Below are 18622 nucleotides of genomic sequence, written 5' to 3'. Positions count from 1 at the left end.
TCCTCTGTAAACTCTAGAGACTGTTGTGCATGAAAACTCAAGGAGACTCAGCAATTTCTGAGATACTCAAGCCATCCCATCTGGCACCAACAATCACTCCATAGTCAAGGTCAATTAGATCGCATTTTCCCCATTCTGATGTTTGATCTGAACAACAACTGAACCTCTTGACAGTGCCTGCATGCTTTTATGCATTGAGTTACTGCCACATGATAGGCTGATTAGATAGTTGCATTAACAAGCAGGTGTACAAATGTATCTAATCTGATGGCCACTGGGTGTGCATGCTCAGATACCTTTTCATCTCACCCCCAGAAGGGAGTTAACCTTGTGCCAATTTCTTTTCTTTGAAAGCTCTCAAGCACTACCTTACACTGTGTCATACCAAACAGTCCAGGAGGAGAGGGGGAGGGTCCCTGAGTTCGAAGGGGCTTCGGTGATGACCTCAACTTCAGAGCCCTGGAAGCCTGGCTTCATTGCATCGCAGAAGGAGGCTTGGGCCGAGGTTCTGAAGCAGTGGCCTGCTGAGAGCTTGTCCCATGCTATAAAGCAAAGCCCAAGCAGAACGCAGACTGAGGAGAGGCTCGCGCAGCTGGTGGAGCACACGGAGCAGAAGCAGTCACCTCCCTTCTTGCGTCGGAAAGATGTACAAGGTCCCCTTTGCTCAACCCCTGGCAGCTCAACAGTTCAGGACGTGGTTGATCCGCGCAGCAGTTGGATAACTGTGGAGGAGGAGGTGGTGAATTCGAGCGAGGAGGTGAGAATTCTTTCCCCCGTTTTTGAGTACTTGGATAAACCTCTCTAATGGCTGTTGGATCTCTGTTTATATTCTGATGCTCAGGGTTCTTCCGGGAGTCAGGAATGATGAGCAGTCTTAATTCCAAGATTTCAGTTTAGTTTAGAGTACAAATAAGCATACATATATTAATCAAACTAAACTATTAGCTAATAAATGATGCTAAGAGGGGAATTAATGCTAAGACAAAAGAATAAAGATGGCACTTCTGAAAAATATATCATTTTTATAGATAAGATAAAGAAATTCCTCAGATAGTTATGAACTAGCTAATAGGTTACATAGTTAAAACAATTACATCACATGCGTAACGTGCTAATACTTAACCAATAAATAATGAGAACGGTGATAAACCGTTATTTTAACTGCTATATCGCTTTCTGCCAGTGTGAAAAAGACATGAGTTCGTTAAAAAGTACAAATCTTATAAAAAGTATGATTAAAAAGAACAGTGGTTTCCAACATAATGAATGAGGAGAACTGCTAAAAAAAAACTCAACAGTGTAGTTATAATATTTAAGATGTTTAGATGGGTACACAAAAAAAAAATGTTTAGAAGGATATGGGCCCAATTGGACCCACTCGAATGGATATCAGAACCAGGTTTATCATCACTGACAGTTGTGGTGAAATGTTTTTGGTTTGTGACAGCAGTACACTACAAGACATAAAAGTTACTATAAATTACAAAAGATAAAATTAATAAATAGTGCAAGTGAGGAATAGCAAGGTTGTGTCCATGGGTTCGTGGGTCAGTCAATAACCTGATGGTGCAGAAGCTGTTCCTAAAACATTGAGTGTGAGGTTTCAGACTCCTGTATCTCCTCCCCCATGGTAGTAATGAGAAGAGGGCAAGAAAAGTTTGGTCTGAAAGGCTTGTTTCTCATGCAGGATTGCTCTATGACTCCATAAATACACAAAATAATTATAATGGACATCAAATGTTTTTAAAATTGTTGCTGTCTCAGATTTTTTTTTAGACATGATAGACTGCTTGAAGATGAGCACCAGTATAATTTCAGACTACTTGTATCATGTAGAAATTTGGTTAAACAAGAAATTAACCTTTATTGAATATAATGCATTTAATTACGTAATGGTGCTGACGCTTTGCAATAGATCAACTAAGCTGAAAATGTTTTGTTGATGATTTTTGTTTGTGTTCAGTGTCTGAGGCTTCTTGCTTAAGTGTCCAACAATAATCAGCCTGCATTGATGTATTCCTGTTGCCCTGGTACCGTTTCTCCATGACTGCAATGTCCTGGTGAAACCTTTCACTGTGCTCATCACTGACAGTGCTGAGGTTTGCAGGGAAGAAGTCTAAATGGAAATGCAGAAAATGAATATTTAGGGATACGTTGCTCTTCGTGGTTTTGTATGCTTGAAGCATGTTGTCAACCAGCTCCACGTAATTTGGTTCTCTGTAGTTTCCAAGAAAAATTTCAACAACATCCTTGAATGCCTTCCATGTGATTTTCTTCGGTCCCAGTGGAAGTACTTCGAATTTCCTGTCATTGATGACCTGTTTCATTTCTGGACCAACAAAAATATCTTCCTTAATCTTGGCATCAGTTATTCTGACTTGAATTATGAATTGAAATAACAAATATAGGCAATTTTTTAAAAAATGGTGCATGATCGGGAAATTTCATAGTGATTTTCATGATCAGCAGTCCAAAATCCATTTTTTATATGCATCCGTTAGTCCCGTGAGACCATGGATTTGTGCCTTGAAAGGTTTCCAGGGCGCAGGCCTGGGCAAGGTTGTATGGAAGACTGGCAGTTGCCCATGCTGCAAGTCTCCCTCTCCATGCCACCGATGTTGTCCAAGGGAAGGGCACAAGAGCCAATACACCTTGGCACCGGTGTCATTGCAGAGCAATGTGTGGTTAAGTGCCTTGTTCAAAGACACAACACACTGCCTCAGCTGGGGCTCAAACTAGTGGCCTTCAGATCACTAGACCGACGCTTTAACCAATTGGCCACATGCCAACTCCATAACCTGCACCCAAAACTATTTAGGAAGCAAAATCTTTGTTGTCCAGTGTAAAACTCTTATTATCTACTATCTGAGTATTGTAAAATCCCAGTGGTTTGGAATCTTGCTCACCAGGTAATGTTTGACATGATCCCTTACCACTCTCCAGGGCCCTAGTTCCCATGCTCCCTCGAAACATCCTGGTCGATTGGAAAAATTATTGCGCCAGGTAGTATCGAGAAAAAAAGTGAATTTAAAGGTGATCCAGGAAATATGCCAGTGCAGCCTCAGCAAAGTATGGAATTATCGGAGTTTTACTAAATAGGGGCACAGTTTATACTTTATTCTTTATTGTCATCAAACAATTGATACTAGAACGTACAATTATCACAGCGATATTTGATTCTGCGCTTCCTGCTTCCTGGATTACAAATATTAAATATTAAAAATATTAAAAATAGTAAAAATTAGTAAATATAAAAATTTAAATTATAAATCATAAATAGAAAATAGAAAAATGGAAAGTAAGGTAGTGCAAAAAAACCAAGAGGCAGGTCCGGATATTTGGAGGGTAAGGCCCAGATCCGGGTCAGGATCCGTTCAGCAGTCTTATCACAGTTGGAAAGAAGCTATTCCCAAATCTGGCCGTACGAGTCTTCAAGCTCCTGAGCCTTCTCCCGGAGGGAAGAGGGACGAAAAGTGTGTTGGCTGGGTGGATCGTGTCCTTGATTATCCTGGCAGCACTGCTCCGACAGCGTGCGGTGTAAAGTGAGTCCAAGGACGGAAGATTGGTTTGTGTGATGTGCTGCGCCATGTTCACGATCTTCTGCAGCTTCTTTCGGTCTTGGACAGGACAACTTCCATACCAGGTTGTGATGCACCCTAGAAGAATGCTTTCTACAGTGCATCTATAAAAATTAGTGAGGGTTTTAGGGGACAGGCCAAATTTCTTTAGTTTTCTCAGGAAGTAAAGGCACTGGTGGGCCTCCTTGGCAGTGAACTCTGTTTGGTTGGACCAAGTCAGGTCATTTGTGATATTGACCCCGAGGAACTTAAAGCTTTTGACCTGTTCCACTTGCGCACCACCGATGTAAATTGGGTCGTGCGGTCCGCTACTTTATAATGTAAAGTAGGAAGAGAAATGTGGGAAAGCCAGTTTGTTTATCCTAACCAGAATATAATGTCATCTAACATCCCACAGCTAGTTGTAAATTGCATCAATGTGTAAGTATTTTTAAAACCTTATTAACCAGCGGGAGATTTACAGCAGAGGTCTTTGCTAGGTCCCCTGGAGAATGTTCTCACCTCAGAATAAGTATCAGGTTCAATTTTACTAGCCTAAGTCGTGAAGTTTATTGTTTTGCTGCAGCAGTGCATTGCAATTCATAATAATATTAAAATAAACTATGAATTGCAATAAGAAGTGTACATAGAAATTAAATAAGTGGTGCAAAAAGAGAGCAAACAAAAATAGTGAGGTGATGTTCATGAGTTCATTGTCCATTGAGAAATCTGATGGGGAAGGAGAAGAAGCTGTCCCTGAATCACTGAGTGTGTGAATCATCACCTGCATAATGATTCGTCCAAACATCCAGGAGCATTGCATTTATTTCAGTGGCAAGAGCTGGTAATGTTCTGCATTTACTTCAGATAATCCCCCTTGGATTTGGGAATGAGAGATATCAGGAGAAGGTCATTTTGCTCCTTGCCTCAGGGACGTCAGTTGAAAGGGCATGAGGTCCGAAACACGTCACTGATACGAGCTGCTGTAAAGCCAACCTGACATTAACGGTGGGTCTGACAACTAGGCTTAAGGCAGACCTGCTGCCTGTTAGGCCGAAAGTGAAGGAAGGTTTAAGCAGAAGGTTTGGCAGTGAGGATATGCACTGGACCTTTGGAGACAGTGCTAGATATTTCTGCCAAGGGAGAATTAGTGGAAAGGATTTTCTCGATGTAGTCCAGAGGAAAGGACTGTTATTTTGATTTTAAGCTGTAAGCTGGTGACAGCGAGTCTGAGACATTAATAGACTGTGGGATGGCCAGGCCATGTGAATCAGGCCAAATCAGGAGTTGCCTGCATAAACCTAGCATGAAGGGCAAAGTGACGGGAGGAACGTGAGCCCTTCCAGCCAGCCTGACCCAGCCTAGTGTGGTGTCACACTGAATGCTTCCCGATATAGCTGCTGGCTGACGTAGCCTCTGCCCTCCCTGATGAATAGTCTGGGAACTGGGAACTCGGAACTCGGAACATGTCCGTCCAACTTTACTGTACTGTACCAGAGGAGATCGGACAGTGCTTTGCAGCCACCAGTTCCAAACAACTACCAGCTGCAAGGAACTGAGCCTTACTGATTCCGGGGGTGGGCTTGGATAAAGATGTCTATGGAGGAATGTGGATAGTCAAAGTTTTGGGCTGAGGGCCCTTCATCAGCATTCTGTCCAGGTAAAGGGTCCCGAATTGAAACATTGACTGTCCATTTCCTTCCACTGATACTGCCTGACCCTCGAGTTCCTCCAGCATTGTGTGCGTTGCCCCAGGTTGCAGCATCTGCAGTTGCGTCTCCATCCTGGATCAGGATGTGGTAGCTCGTGCTTCTGGATATAGGAATGAGTTCTAGCATTATATCTGACCATCCAGATTTATCCCGCAAATAGGCTGCTTTGATCCCAGCTGAAGGCTTGGTTGTTCAGAGTTCATGTTCTCAGAGTAGTATTGATCACTCAATGGCTGTCACTACAGCAGATGCAGAAATGAGACGGCAGGTGCTGGAGTCTGGAGCCATCTCTTCCTCTACCTCCACCTATCATTGTCCCAAATCTATCCCTACTCCCCTCCGCTTCCCTGCCTGTCATCATGTGCCCCTCCTCAGTCCACCAATCACCTTACACTCCTTTCTCACCTTTTCCCTTCTTCTCTTTATACTGGCCGCCTCCTGTCTCCACTCTCAGTCTGGGTGTTTGGTTTTGACCTGAAATGTCACTAATTCCTTTCTCCCTACAGATGCTGTTCAAACCACTAAGTTACCCCAGCTGACTGATTGTTAGTACAACTAATAACCCTGGGTTTACCTATCTAGAGCAGGAGTTCCCAATCTGGGGTCTGTGGACCCCTTGCTTCATGGTATTGGTCCATGGCATAAAAAAGGTTGGGGACCCCTGACCCAGGGGAAAGAGCACTTGAGAAATGAGTCAGTTGTACCAATGGCCAAGGATCCCTAAAGATACTGGGCAACACACAGCATAGCCCAGGTCAGGCAGCATCTGCCGAGGGAAATAAACAGTGGATTTTTTCAGGCCAACACCCTTCCTCAGGCCCCGAAACATCGGGTTACCTTATCACTCCCTCCTCTTCTTGCCTGCCCACCTCCCTCTAGTTCCTGTCCTCCTTCCCTTTCTTCCACGGTCCATGTTGTGTTTCTTATATTCCAATAATATTTGAGTGATCTTGTATATATGTTGTTGATGAAGCATTCTTGTTCATTTAAATAATTAATTACAGGCTATATGTATAAGTACATGATTTGCATAAGTCATTATGCTACCACATGATATGTGTGCACCTCGCTTAAAGTAAACTCGAAATTAGACCTGCATCACGAACTCCCGAGTCTTCCTTTGAATTCATTTAATGGTTTGAAGTTACAAAACGTTGCAATCTGCTGTCCTCTCCTATTGGATTCCTTCCTCTTCAGCCTCTTACCTCTTCGGCCTGTCATCTCCAGCTTCGTGCTTCATTTCCCCCTCCCCCACTCACCTCCTTTCAACGATCAGCAGCCAGCTCCCTAACTTATAAAGGATTTACATTCCACAAATGATTTCCAAATGCAAGAACAATTCTTAGAAACTAAAAATTTAGTTTAGATAATTTGCAGATGAACAAGTTGTCCGTCACAGAACCCAAAGGCAGATGGATGAGTTCTAGGTCTCCTTTCTGTCACTCCTGATACCCTGATTGCTTTCAAATCCTTTCCTCCCAGTTGAAATCATGTGCATGTGAGATTTCTCAAAGTCATCCGTCATGCAATGTTTAATTAGACCTAGATAGATCCTAATGCTTCTCTTTGATTAAATGTGGTGGACTCCATTTTCCTCTTGTTTACATCAGGAGGATGGATCACTTTGGAAAAGTGTGAAGAGTTTCACTTTGGAAGGTCAACTTTGGTTAATGGCAGGATTATTAACAGTGTGGAGGAACAGAGAGTTCTTGGGGTTCACATCCATAGATCCCTCAAAGTTGATAGGGCAGTTAAAAAGATGTATGGTGCGTTGGCCATCATTAGTCGGGGGATTGAATTCAAGAGCTGTGAGGTAGTGTTGCAGCTCTGTAAAATTCCAGTTCGATCACACTTGGGAGTTTTGTGTTCAGCCCTGATCAGTTCATTATAGGAAAGATGTGGAAGCTTTAGAGAGAGCGCAGAGGAGATTTACCTAGAGGCTGGGCGAGCTAGTAATTTTCTCTGGAGCGAAGGAGAATGAGAGGCAGCCAGATAGAGGTATACAAGATGATAAGAGGCATGTAGTGGATAGCCAGAGACACTTTACTAGTGTGAAAATGGCTAGTACAAGCAGGCATAATTTTAAGGCAATTGGAGGAAAGCATAGGGGGATATCAGAGGTAGGTTTTTACACAGAGTGTGGTAGGTGCGAGGAGCACACCGCCAGAGGTAGTGTGGAGGTAGATATATTAAGGATGTTTAAAAGCCTTTTAGCTTGGCACGTAGATGATAGAAAAATGGAGGCCTAGGTGAGAGGGGAAGGTTAGATTGATCTTGGAGTAGGTTAAAGGGTTGGCACAACACAAAGCCATTGACCGACATGTCGGGAAGCCGTCACTTCCTACTCATATACAGAAAAGGAATCACTTGATTTTATATAGCATTCCAACGCATTTTAAGATCAAGGAATTGCTTTGTAATGAAGCCAAGTTGTGTTCCCACATAAACAACAGTTTGTTATGACAAGATAATCTCCCAGTGATGTTGATTAAGGAGTTAAAACTGGCCAGTACACGATGGGATAACTCTTCTGCTGTTCTTTGAATGAGTGCCCTGGAATCTTCTACTTCTTCCAAGAAAGCAAAGAAAGCCAAACCAGCACACACAAAGTGCTGGAGGAACTCCACAGCAGTCAAGTCTCTGGCACTAAGTGTGGCTCTGTTGCTCAGAAGGGAAGCAGGGTGAAAAGACGCAAGCTGTGGTGATAAGATGCGAGCTGTGGTGATATAGGATTCATCTGTCAGGGAACAGAAAGAAGATTCTGCAGACAAGAATGAGATTCCCGGATGGTTTGTTGCCTCCCAGGTGCCAGGGTCAGTGACATCTTGTATCAGGTCCATACAATTCTTAAGTGGGAGGGTGAGCAGCCAGAGATCATGGTCCACGCCGGTACCAATGACGTGGGTAGGATGGGTGACAAGGTGAAGTGAGTACAGAGAGTTGAGTGCTGAGTTAAAGGACAGGAGCGCCAGGGTTGTTGTGGTAAACCATGTATATATGTTGTAACTCGGTTACCTGTCTGGACACACCCCTCTGCTGACTGCCCCTGTGGCTCCTCCCACAGAGTCCTGTATAAAGGTGTTCACCTTGCCCCTCCCCCTCAGTCCGGGGGCAGACACTCACTGTGGAGGTCGTATTGTACAGCGAATAAAAGCCTTTCAGTATTTTACCAAACCTCAGTCTTTTGGAGTAATTGAAGGTGCTTCAGTTATGTTCTCAGGATTGCTACCTGTGACACGTACTAGTGAAGCCAAAAAGAGGAGGATCATACAGTTTAACACGCGGCTAAGAAGATAGTGCAGGAGGAAGGCCTTCAGATTTTTGGATCATTGGGCTCTCTTCCAGGGAAGCTGGGACCTCTACAGAAGGGATGGTTTGCACCAGAACTGGAGGGGAGGTGGGGGCTAATATCCTAGCAGGAAAGTTGCTAGTGAAACACGGGGGGGGGGGAGATTAAACTAGAGTTGAAGGGGCATGGGAACCAGAACACCAGAACAGATAGTTTAGTGGTTGCGGAGAAAGATGATTGTTAAGCCTACAACGACAGGAATCAAAAGGTGGAGCATGGTGGGACTAATGTTCTGAGCTGCATATATTTCAGTGCACTGAGTGTTGTAGGAAAGGGGATGGAGCTCGAGGCATGGATCAGCACATGGAATTATGATATTGTAACCATTAGTGAGACCTGGTTGCAAGAGGGGAAAGACTGGCAGCTTAGATTAGTGTGAGGTGTTGCACTTTGGGAGGACCAGTCAGAGTATACCTTACACAGTAAGTGGTAGGGCACTGAGGAGTGCAGTAGAACAGAGGGATCTGGGGATACAGATCCATAATTCCTTGGAAGTGGTGTCACAGGTAGATAGAGTCTTTAAGAAAGCTTTTGATATACTGGCCTTCATAAATCAATGTACTGAGTACAAGAGTTGGGATGTTATGTTGAAATTGTATATGGCATTGGTAAGGCCTAATTTGGAGTGCAGTTTCATTCACCTACCTACAGGAAAGATGTAAGTAAGATTGAAAGAGTGCAGAGGAAATTTTCACGGATGTTGCTGGGACTTGAGGACCTGTGTTATAGAGAAAGGACCTTATTCCCTGGAGTGGAGGAGAATGAAGGGAAAGTTGATAGGTTTATATAGAATTATGAGGGGTACCGGTAGGGTAAATGCAAGCAGGCTTCTCCCACGAAGGCTGGGTGAGATTCCAACTGGAGGTCATGGTTTAAGGGTGAAAGGTGAAATGTTTAAAGGGAACATGGGAGGTTGCTTCTTCATTCAAAGTGTGGAACAAGCTGCCAACAGAAGTGGTGAATGCAGGGGTCGATTTCAATGTTTAAGAGAAATTTGGATAGGTACATGGATGGAAGGAGTATGGGGGCCTGTGGTCTGGCTGCAGGTCGATGGGACAAAATAGATTAATGGTTTGGCACAGACTAGATAAGCTGAAGGGCCTGTTTCTATGCTGTGGCATTTTATGACTCTGTGACATTTTTCCCCACCTCTGACCATAGGCTGTGCTGGCTCACTGGAGTCAAAGTGGAATTTTGTTATCAATGTCTCCCCTCAATGTGAAATGGCTCCCAGTGCAGGGAAAGCGATCTGTATTTGTCAGGCTCCCACTATGGACTATTGAAGTTAGGGTGTGATATTGTGCAGTGGGGGCCGGTTGTTCGAGGTAATTGGTTCGACTCTTTCCCTCATGGCACTCAGTGACTGGGCTGACAGACACCTGCTTACGGAGGTGACTGCTGTAGTAATCCGTGTCTCTGAAATGTGCCCAAGGGCAGGGGACAGTGCCCCTAGGTAGACCAGGAGCTTCATGCCAGGTTTCAGGTTTTGCTCACAATGCTGGTGCTCATTGATTCTGATACTTATACAAAAGGAAAAGATTCCTTTTTTACCACATTGCCCACGTCCTGAGGATGACCAAAAGCATTTTTTTTTTGCAGACTTTGAATATAGAACAGTATTGTACAAGAACAGGCTCTTCGTCCCACAATGTCTGTGCTAAACTTGATGCCAGTCCAAACTAATCCCACCTGCCTGCACATCATCATATCCCTGCATTCTCTGCACATCTAAATGTACTCTTCAACATTGCTATTGTGTTTGTTTCCACCCTTCCGTTGCAGCACCTTCCAGGCATCTATCACTCTTTGCGTTTAAAACAAAAATTTGCCTCATAAATCTCCTTTAAACCTATCCCCCCCCCACCAACCTTCAACCTGTGCCCTCTAGAATTTAATATTCCTACCCAAGGAGAAGGACTCTAACTGTCTACCCTATCTATGCCTTTCAGAAGTTTTATAAACATCCGTCAGATCTCCCTGCTGCCTCCGGCACTCCAGTGAAAACTCTGCCAGCACAGGGTGGCACGGTAGCTTAGTGGTTAGCACAACGCTTTGTAGTACGGGCAACTCGGGTTCAATTCCCACCACTGCCTGTATGAAGTTTGTACATTCTCCCCATAACTGTGTGGGTTTCATCCGGGTGATCTGGTTTCCTCCCACAGTCCAAAGATGTACCAGTTGGTAGGTCAATTGGGCATTGTAAATTATCCTGTGATTACGCTAGGATTAAATCAGGGGATTGCTGGGCATCGCAGCTATTCCGCGCTGTATCTCAATAAGTAAATAAAAACAAGTTTGTGCCACCTCTCCTCACAGCTTAGACAATGAGTTAATTCTGAAGTTCGGTCATGTGGGAAATGGAGCAGGCGACAAGATTATCTGATCTCCTGCTGACGTGGGCTGCTTTTCATTCAGTGGGAGATGGAAGAGCACTTGGACTTGTACTCTGGGCAAACTCTCCGATTGAAACTCCCTTAGTCGAGTTCCAGTAGTCACTGTGGAAAACATGAAACAGGGTGCCACTGCCCAGCACCAGCACCCAACTCCAGTGCTGCTTGTGCAACCATTTCTTTAGTGAAGTTCAGTGAGGCCATTCTTATCCTTGTGGAAATGCAGTGATGTTTATAGCAGGAAGACATTTGAGCTTCATCCATCGGTAAATGGGATATATCAGGAATCAAGGTAATGGAGTGTTTGCCTACGGACTTGAATGTTGTACTACGGTACACAATATCTTACACTGATCTTATGTCCTGTTGCACCCAGCATGAATCCAGTTTCTTCCTGCCTTTTCTGTGCAAACACTTCACCCATTTTCACTGCTTTGGGGTTCATAGGTATTGTGTAAAACTAGGGCTGTTTTAGTCTATCATGCTCTGTACTTTCACGATTCCCCACAACATCAAAGGAACCTATCTGGCTCATTGAGTCCATGCCTGCTCGCAAAGCAATCCCACACAGTAATTTTCACTGAAATATATTCTACCTGCGTTCTCATGACAGGCCATTAACCTACTAACCTGATATTCAGATTCAGATTTATGTATCACATGTACACGGATTTGTACACTGAGATCTGATAAAGGGTCTCGATCCACAACAGGGGTTCCCAACCCCAGGTCCACGGACCCCTTGCTTAATGGTATTGATCCATGGCATAAAAAAATGGACAGGAACCCCTGGACCAAAACATCAACTGTTTATCCCTCTCCATAGATGCTGCCTGACTTGCTGAGTTCTTCCACCACGTGTGTGTGTGTGTGTGTGTGTGTGTGTGTGTGTATGTGTGTGTTACTCTTGAATTCCCAACCCTTTTTATGCCAACCATGGACCTATATCATTAAGCAAGGTGTCCTTGGACCCCAGGTTAGGGACCCATGATCCAAAGAAAGGCATACGGCTTGAGCTGGCCATGTTAGATTGGGGAAACGATTTTAAAGTGTGTGTACTGAACAAGTAATGACTAATGTTTAAAGAAATGTTAACTATCACTTGTTTAATACTGTACGTTTTGTATTCATTTACATGTAATATCTATGCACTTAAGTCAAAAAAGACAAGTAGTCTAGCCATGGAAATCAAGAGTTAAAGAAAATAGCTGAAAAAGTTGCTAAAAAAAAAGCAGTAAGTTTGAGGATATAGAAACAAAATAGAATTACAAATAATCCAAGTAAATTTATTATTAAAGTATAGATGTGTCACCATCTACTGCCTTAAGATTAATTTTCTTGCAGGCATTTAAAGCAATACAACAGAATTTATGAAAATCTATACATAAAGCAAGACTGGCAGTCAGCCAGTGTGCAAAAGACAGATCGTGCACATAAAATATAAATAAATAATACTGTGAACATAAATTGTAGAGTCTATAAGTTGTAGAATCAGTTCAGAGTTGAGCTGAGTGAAGTTATCCATCCTGGTCCAGGAGCCTGATAGTAGAAGCGAGTGTGGCCTGGGTGGTGAGAGTCCTTGAAGTTGGGAGTTGCTTCCTTGTGGCAGCTTCTTCTTCATGTGCCTTGCACGTTACACGCTTGGGCGATCATGGCTCTCCACATCGAACGATCCCTCGCAGCATCAATGGTATCTCGCTCACTTAGATCTGTTAGTTCTTTCACAGAGTCCATATATTTTCTTCTTTGCCTTCCTCTTCCGCGTTTCCCAGGCATACGGCCTTGTAATGTAAGGCACTCTACTTCTCCCTTTCTGATGACATGGCCCAGGAATTTAAGTTTCCTCTCATTTAATGTGGCAGCACTTCTTGTAAATGGTGGGGAGAGCTTTTTGCCTGTGATTGACTGGGTTGCATCAACCACATAATGAATGAAGGAAAAGATTTGGAAAAGATAATGTGGGTCCCTGACAGACTGACACAACCGTAATTATATAGAGCAGAGGTCTCCAACCTGGGGTCCACGGACCCCTTGGTTAATGGTAGAGGTCCGTGGCATAAGAAGAGCTGGGAACCCCTGATATAGAGGGATAATGGGCTGGCAGAAGAACAGACATTTGTATCTGTGTTCACAGAAGAAAATCTCCCAGAAATAGTGGAGGACTGCACCTCTTCTGGGGATATGTTGGAGCCCTGGTGTCCTTGGAGAGGGAGCATGCGGTCACCATGGGGTACAGTGAGGGATTTCTGGGAACAGTGGGCCCCTCAGGGAACTAACTGTTGTATAGACAGTGCTAATTGTATTTTAATTTTAATTTGTTCGCTGTCTTGTAAATACTTGATGTTTGTATTTCGTGTTTTCAGTAGCTTTGCAAAAAAGGGGCTATAAATGTGATAGATGGTGAAGTCATGAGTCCACCTTATTGTACATGTGGACTGTTTAACACACTTACAATTGCAAGACAGAAGCTGTCCTTAGGCCTGATGGTGCATGCTTTCTGACTTTTGTATCTTCTGGTTGGGTTGAGTTGTTCTCTGATCTTGGTAATCCATTTGCAAATGTTTTGGCATCATATGTGGAGACATCATCAGTTCATTGTTCATTTGTGGTGTGTTCTCCAAATGCTTGGCGTTTATATACTTATCAAACAGTTGACTGGTCATTATTGTGGAAGCTCAATTGTGATGTAGGGACGGAGTCTCATCGCTGATTGATCACAGATTTTGCTACGCAACCAATCAGCACTGAGACTTCCTCTCTACATCACAATGATTGATAAGTATATAAAAGCCAAGTATTCAGAGGACACATCACAAGTGAACAGTACACTGATGACGTCTCCTCGTATGGTGATGGAACGTTTGCGAATGAATTGCCGAGATTGGAAAACAACTCCACCCAGCAATCAACCACCTGAGCTACACATTTTCCGAGTTATTTTGTATCTTCTGACTGATAGGAGGTGGGAGAAGACAGATTGTCCGGGGTGGGTGATGTCTTTGATTGTGCTGGCCGCTTTACCGAGGGGGCAAGTATAGACATCGTTCATGAAGGGAAGGTTGGTTTCTGTGATAGAGTCCTAGAGCACTAGACCACAGAAACAGTCCCTTTGGCTTACCTAGTCCATGTCAAACTATTTCTCTGCCTAATCCCATCGGCACCATACCTAGATCATAGCCTTCTATACCCCTCCTGTCCATGTACTTATCAGAGAAATATCAGGTCATTCAGAAAGTGATAATACTGAGCAGAGACAGCATGGATATATGAAGAAGAAATTGTAACTGACAAATTCATCAGTGTTTTTTGGTTGTACTGAGCATGACAAACTGGAAAACAAGCTGTGGTGCATTTGGACATTTCAATAGTGCCAAATGAGAAGTTATGAACAAAATTTGAACATACAAGATGGCGGCTTGTACTATTGGCTTGGACTGAGCATTGAAATTGAGGAGTAATAGTAAATGAATTATTTCCAGCTTGGGAGGTTGTTAACAAGTTGGCTGCAATTGATATTAAACTGGTTACTACCATACAAAGTGATGGGGATTCAAAGAGGGCTATCGCCAGCATAGGTTAATGGGCAAGGACATGGCAGGTGGAATATAATGTGGAAAAATGTCAGGTCATCCACTTTAGTAAAAAAAAAAATACAGAAAGGTTGTGCACTTTCCAAGTGTGATAGTTTGAAAAGGTTTGGTGTTCACCATGATCTGGGTGCCCTTGTACACAAATGGTGGAAATTTAATGCTCAGCAAGCAATCAAGAAAGTACTTGGCATGTTGGCCAATATTGTGAAGGGATTTGATATTCCGAGGGGAATCAGTGATGGCCTGCTCCACTTATCTAAGGTTCTGTTGAGACAGCAGCTGGATGAAGGGTTCTGTTGAAGGGTCTCAGCCCAAAACATTGTGCGACTGTAACAAAACCCAATTTCCCTCAGGATCAATAAAGTATATCTATCTATCTATCTATTTACTCAACTCCATAGATGCTGCCCGACCTGTTGAGTTCCTTCAGCATTTTGTGTATCTAGTCTGGAATATTGCTTATGAGTCTGATCTCTGTGTCATAGCAAGGGTACTTTGATTACTGGATGAGCACATGGAGATCAGCAAAGAGCTGGAATCAGCAACATTTAACTAGCATTTGTCATGATGGGCTGAGTAGCCTGCTTTCTATGCTGCAAATTTCAATCTTGGACCACATTTAGAAAGAAATTTCACTAAATAACAGTCTCTAATGGAAAAATTTGCAAGTCGGTCAGTTTTTATATTCATTCAATGGTTTGGGCTTCACGGACAGAGACAGTGTTTAGTTACCCATTCCTCGCTACCCTTGAGACGGTGGTCAGCTGACATCTTGAACAGCCACAGTTCTTGGGGTGTGGGTATAATGCTGATAGGGAGGGTATTCCAGGATTTTGAGCCAGAAATGGTGAAGGTTGTGCATTTCAAAAGAGGAACCCCTGACAAGGACTGCACATGATGTGTCAACATTAGCACAACTCTGTCACTAGCTCCACTTTCCCTTAGACCAGTCACTCTATTGTACACTCAGTAGCCACTTTATTCGGTACATGAGTGGAACCGAGTGTGGTCTTCTGCTGCCGTAGCCCATCCACTTCAAGGTTCGATGTGTTTGGTATTCAGAGATGCTCTTCTGCGCACCACTGTTGTAACGTGTGATTATTTGAGTTACTGTCTCCTTCCTGTCAGCTTGAACCAGTCTGACCATTCTCCTCTGATCTCTCTCATTAACAAGGTGTTTTTACCTGCAGAACTGCTACTCACCGGATGTTATTTTTTGTTTTTCACACCATTCTCTGTAAACTCTAGAGACTTGTGCATGAAAGTCCCAGAGGATCAGCAGTTTCTGAGATACTCAAACCACCCTGTCTGGCACCAACAATCATTCCACAGTCTAAGTCACTTGGATCACATTTTATTTTATTTTATTTTATTTGTGATACAGCACAGAGAAGGCCCTTCTGGTCCTTTGTGCCTCGGCAGTCCAGCAACCCCCAAGAACTCCGATTAAACTCGAACCTAATCACAGGACAATTTACAATGACCAGTTAACCTACCAGTTAACGTCTTTGGACTGTGGGGGAAAAAGACCCAAGCATCCCACTGAGAGGACGTACAGACTCCTTATAGATGACGCCGGAATTGAGCCCCAAGCTGTAAAAGCATCGTGTTAACCTCTGCCCTACCGTGGTGCCCATTCCTTCCCATTCTTGTGTTCAGTCTGAACAAGAACTGAACCTCTTGACCAGGTCTGCATGCTCTTATGCATTAGGTTGCTGTCACATGATCGGCTGATTAGATATTTGCATTAAGGAGCAGGTGTACAGGTGCCCCTAATAAAGCGGGCACTGAGTGTGTATCAATACTCAACCTTAACGTCCCCTGAGTGAGTTCTGTCTGGAGCTCTGACTGGAGGCTGCATAACAGTTGCTCGCAGAGATCAAATGTCCTGGGAGCATTCCCCATGTGCTGACAGGGATTTAACGGCAAGAGCGAAGCACCTAAAATTACCCTGTGTGCTTGCAGCCATCTTTTAATTTTGGTGGCCATGCAGCGGGAGGATGCTGACACTGCTTAGTGAGTTCCTTATCAGCCTGGTGCTGCTCGGCTTTTTCCTCGTCAGCTGTCAAAATGTCTTCCAAATTGTGTCCAACACTGTGCAATTTGTGCTGAAATACATCCACCAGGAGCTAGACAAGGAGCTCGGGGAGAACGAGACCAGCTCCGACGATGAGGAGATCGTCACTACCAGGATCATCCGAAGGAGGCTGATTGTTAAGGTAGAGCCTGGATTGTAGTGGCTGCCCCTTAGTCGGGGGGCTTAGGTAAACTGCGTGGTTGCATGTTGGTGTTGTTTGCCTGGTGTGTGTGGAGGTGCAGAGTGCTGGTGACAATGATCTCTGTGAAGCATGGCTTTAAGTGGCGTGAACACAACTGATGCCCAAAGGTGTTGATTCTGAAAAGTCTCCCCTATGTAGGAAATCAAAATGTGCATGTCTGAAGGGCAAGCAATCTGCTGGAGGAACTCAGCTGGTCAAGTGGCATCTGCAAAGGGGGAAGGGATCGGCGTCTTTATCAGGCCAAGATGCTACATCTGGGCTCAGCTGCTGCTCCAGCTGTCCAATTTCTCCAGCAGGTTGTTTGTTGCTCCTGATTCTTGTATTTGCAGCTTCTTGTGTCTCCAATTGACAAGACTAAACTCTGAGAGAAATACTGGGATTGGAAGACTTTGTCTGACTTTATATACATATGTATGTGAGATAGAGAGAGAGAGAGAGAGACAGAGAGATGGCAGCTTACATGTTGACAGTATGCAGTGGGTGAGATCCAAGCAGGCTCTGTTACAGTTAAAGGCACAGTGCCTCGTGCATCGAGTGCTAAAGGTGAGGGTTCATGTGAAATTTGATGAGTCAGTAGTGAGTTGGATTGAAGCCTGGACCTCTTGTGAGATTTTTTTTAGCCCTGGAGCTGGCATGGCACTAGAACTGAGACCGGAACCACAATGGGACAGTGACCTCACTGGGAATGGTGCTGCATTGTAAAGAAAGCCACACGTCACACATTGGAGACATCGGCCTGGTGATCAGATCACAGACTTTAAAATCCATGTTAACTGCAGGACGTCTGAGCTCCATTTTAAATGCAACTTGCAGAACTCGAGAACATGGCGCCAACCGTCACACACCGCCATGTAACCATGGTGACAGAGGGCTTCTAATGGACAGTAAGCAACAGCTAAAGCAACTGAAACTCCAGCAAATGAAAGCCTGCTCTAGTCCAGGAAACTTTTTTTTTGGCTCATCAGTGTTCCTGCAGCACTTACTCAGAACAAGTAAGAGATTAGTCAGAGATATGCTACTTCTGTTATACATACACTCCTGGATATCTTCAACACACCTAAAAAACATATCTGGACACCTCCATATGCAACTGGAAAAACACACCTAGGCACCTTCATACGCATCTGGACACCTTCATCCACAACTGGAAAAACAGACCTGGACAACTTCATACAGATCTCCACACCTTCATACACAACTGGAAAAACACATCTGGACGACTTCATACGCACCTAGAAAAACAGACCTGGACAACTTCATACAGATCTGGACATCTCCATACACAACTGGAAACACATACCTGGACAACCACACCTGGATATCTTCCATACACACCTGGACACCTTCATATATACCTGGACAAACATACCTGGACACCTTAATGCACAACTGGACAAACAGCCCTGTCTCCAAATTAGGTTCTGCTGCAACAGTGTTGGAGGTTTGTCAAATGATGGAGGTGCATTTCTCCCATGCCAGAGGTATCCTTCCCCTCTCCCTGACAGCGAACAAGTTTGCAATCATGATTCATCAAGTAGAGTTCAAGTCAAGTTTGTTGTCATACGCACAAGTACAGTGAGGTTCAGATATAAAGATAGTCTTGCTAGAAGCAGCACGGCCGCATAGACAGCACAAAGAATATAAATTCTACATAAACTATGCAGGACAGTGAAGAAAAAAACTTTGGAAAAAAAGACATTAGTGCAATAAGAACACAGATATATGTTGATTAGGGCAGCACAGTA

At 43.9% G+C, this 18622-nt stretch overlaps 1 protein-coding gene across 10 annotated transcripts in view; it reads left to right on the top strand.

Annotated features, from left to right (window-relative positions):
* The window catches only part of LOC134351041 (ankyrin-1-like), a 315455-nt gene that overhangs the window by 271387 nt on the left and 25446 nt on the right, over positions 1-18622 (top strand). For 9 of the 10 annotated variants that reach the window (XM_063057044.1, XM_063057043.1, XM_063057036.1 and 6 more), the window contains 2 exons: positions 355-757; positions 16725-16817. In XM_063057044.1, coding sequence (XP_062913114.1) covers positions 355-757; positions 16725-16817 — 496 coding nt within the window. The remainder of the gene's footprint in view (positions 1-354; positions 758-16724; positions 16818-18622) is intronic. The other variant, XM_063057039.1, reaches the window with a different exon arrangement.

The sequence above is a fragment of the Mobula hypostoma genome, chromosome 8 (assembly GCF_963921235.1).
Source record: "Mobula hypostoma chromosome 8, sMobHyp1.1, whole genome shotgun sequence".
In the NCBI taxonomy this organism is placed as follows: domain Eukaryota; kingdom Metazoa; phylum Chordata; class Chondrichthyes; order Myliobatiformes; family Myliobatidae; genus Mobula; species Mobula hypostoma.
Note: the sequence above shows the minus strand (reverse complement) of the source record. Positions and strands in the feature narration are given on the sequence as shown.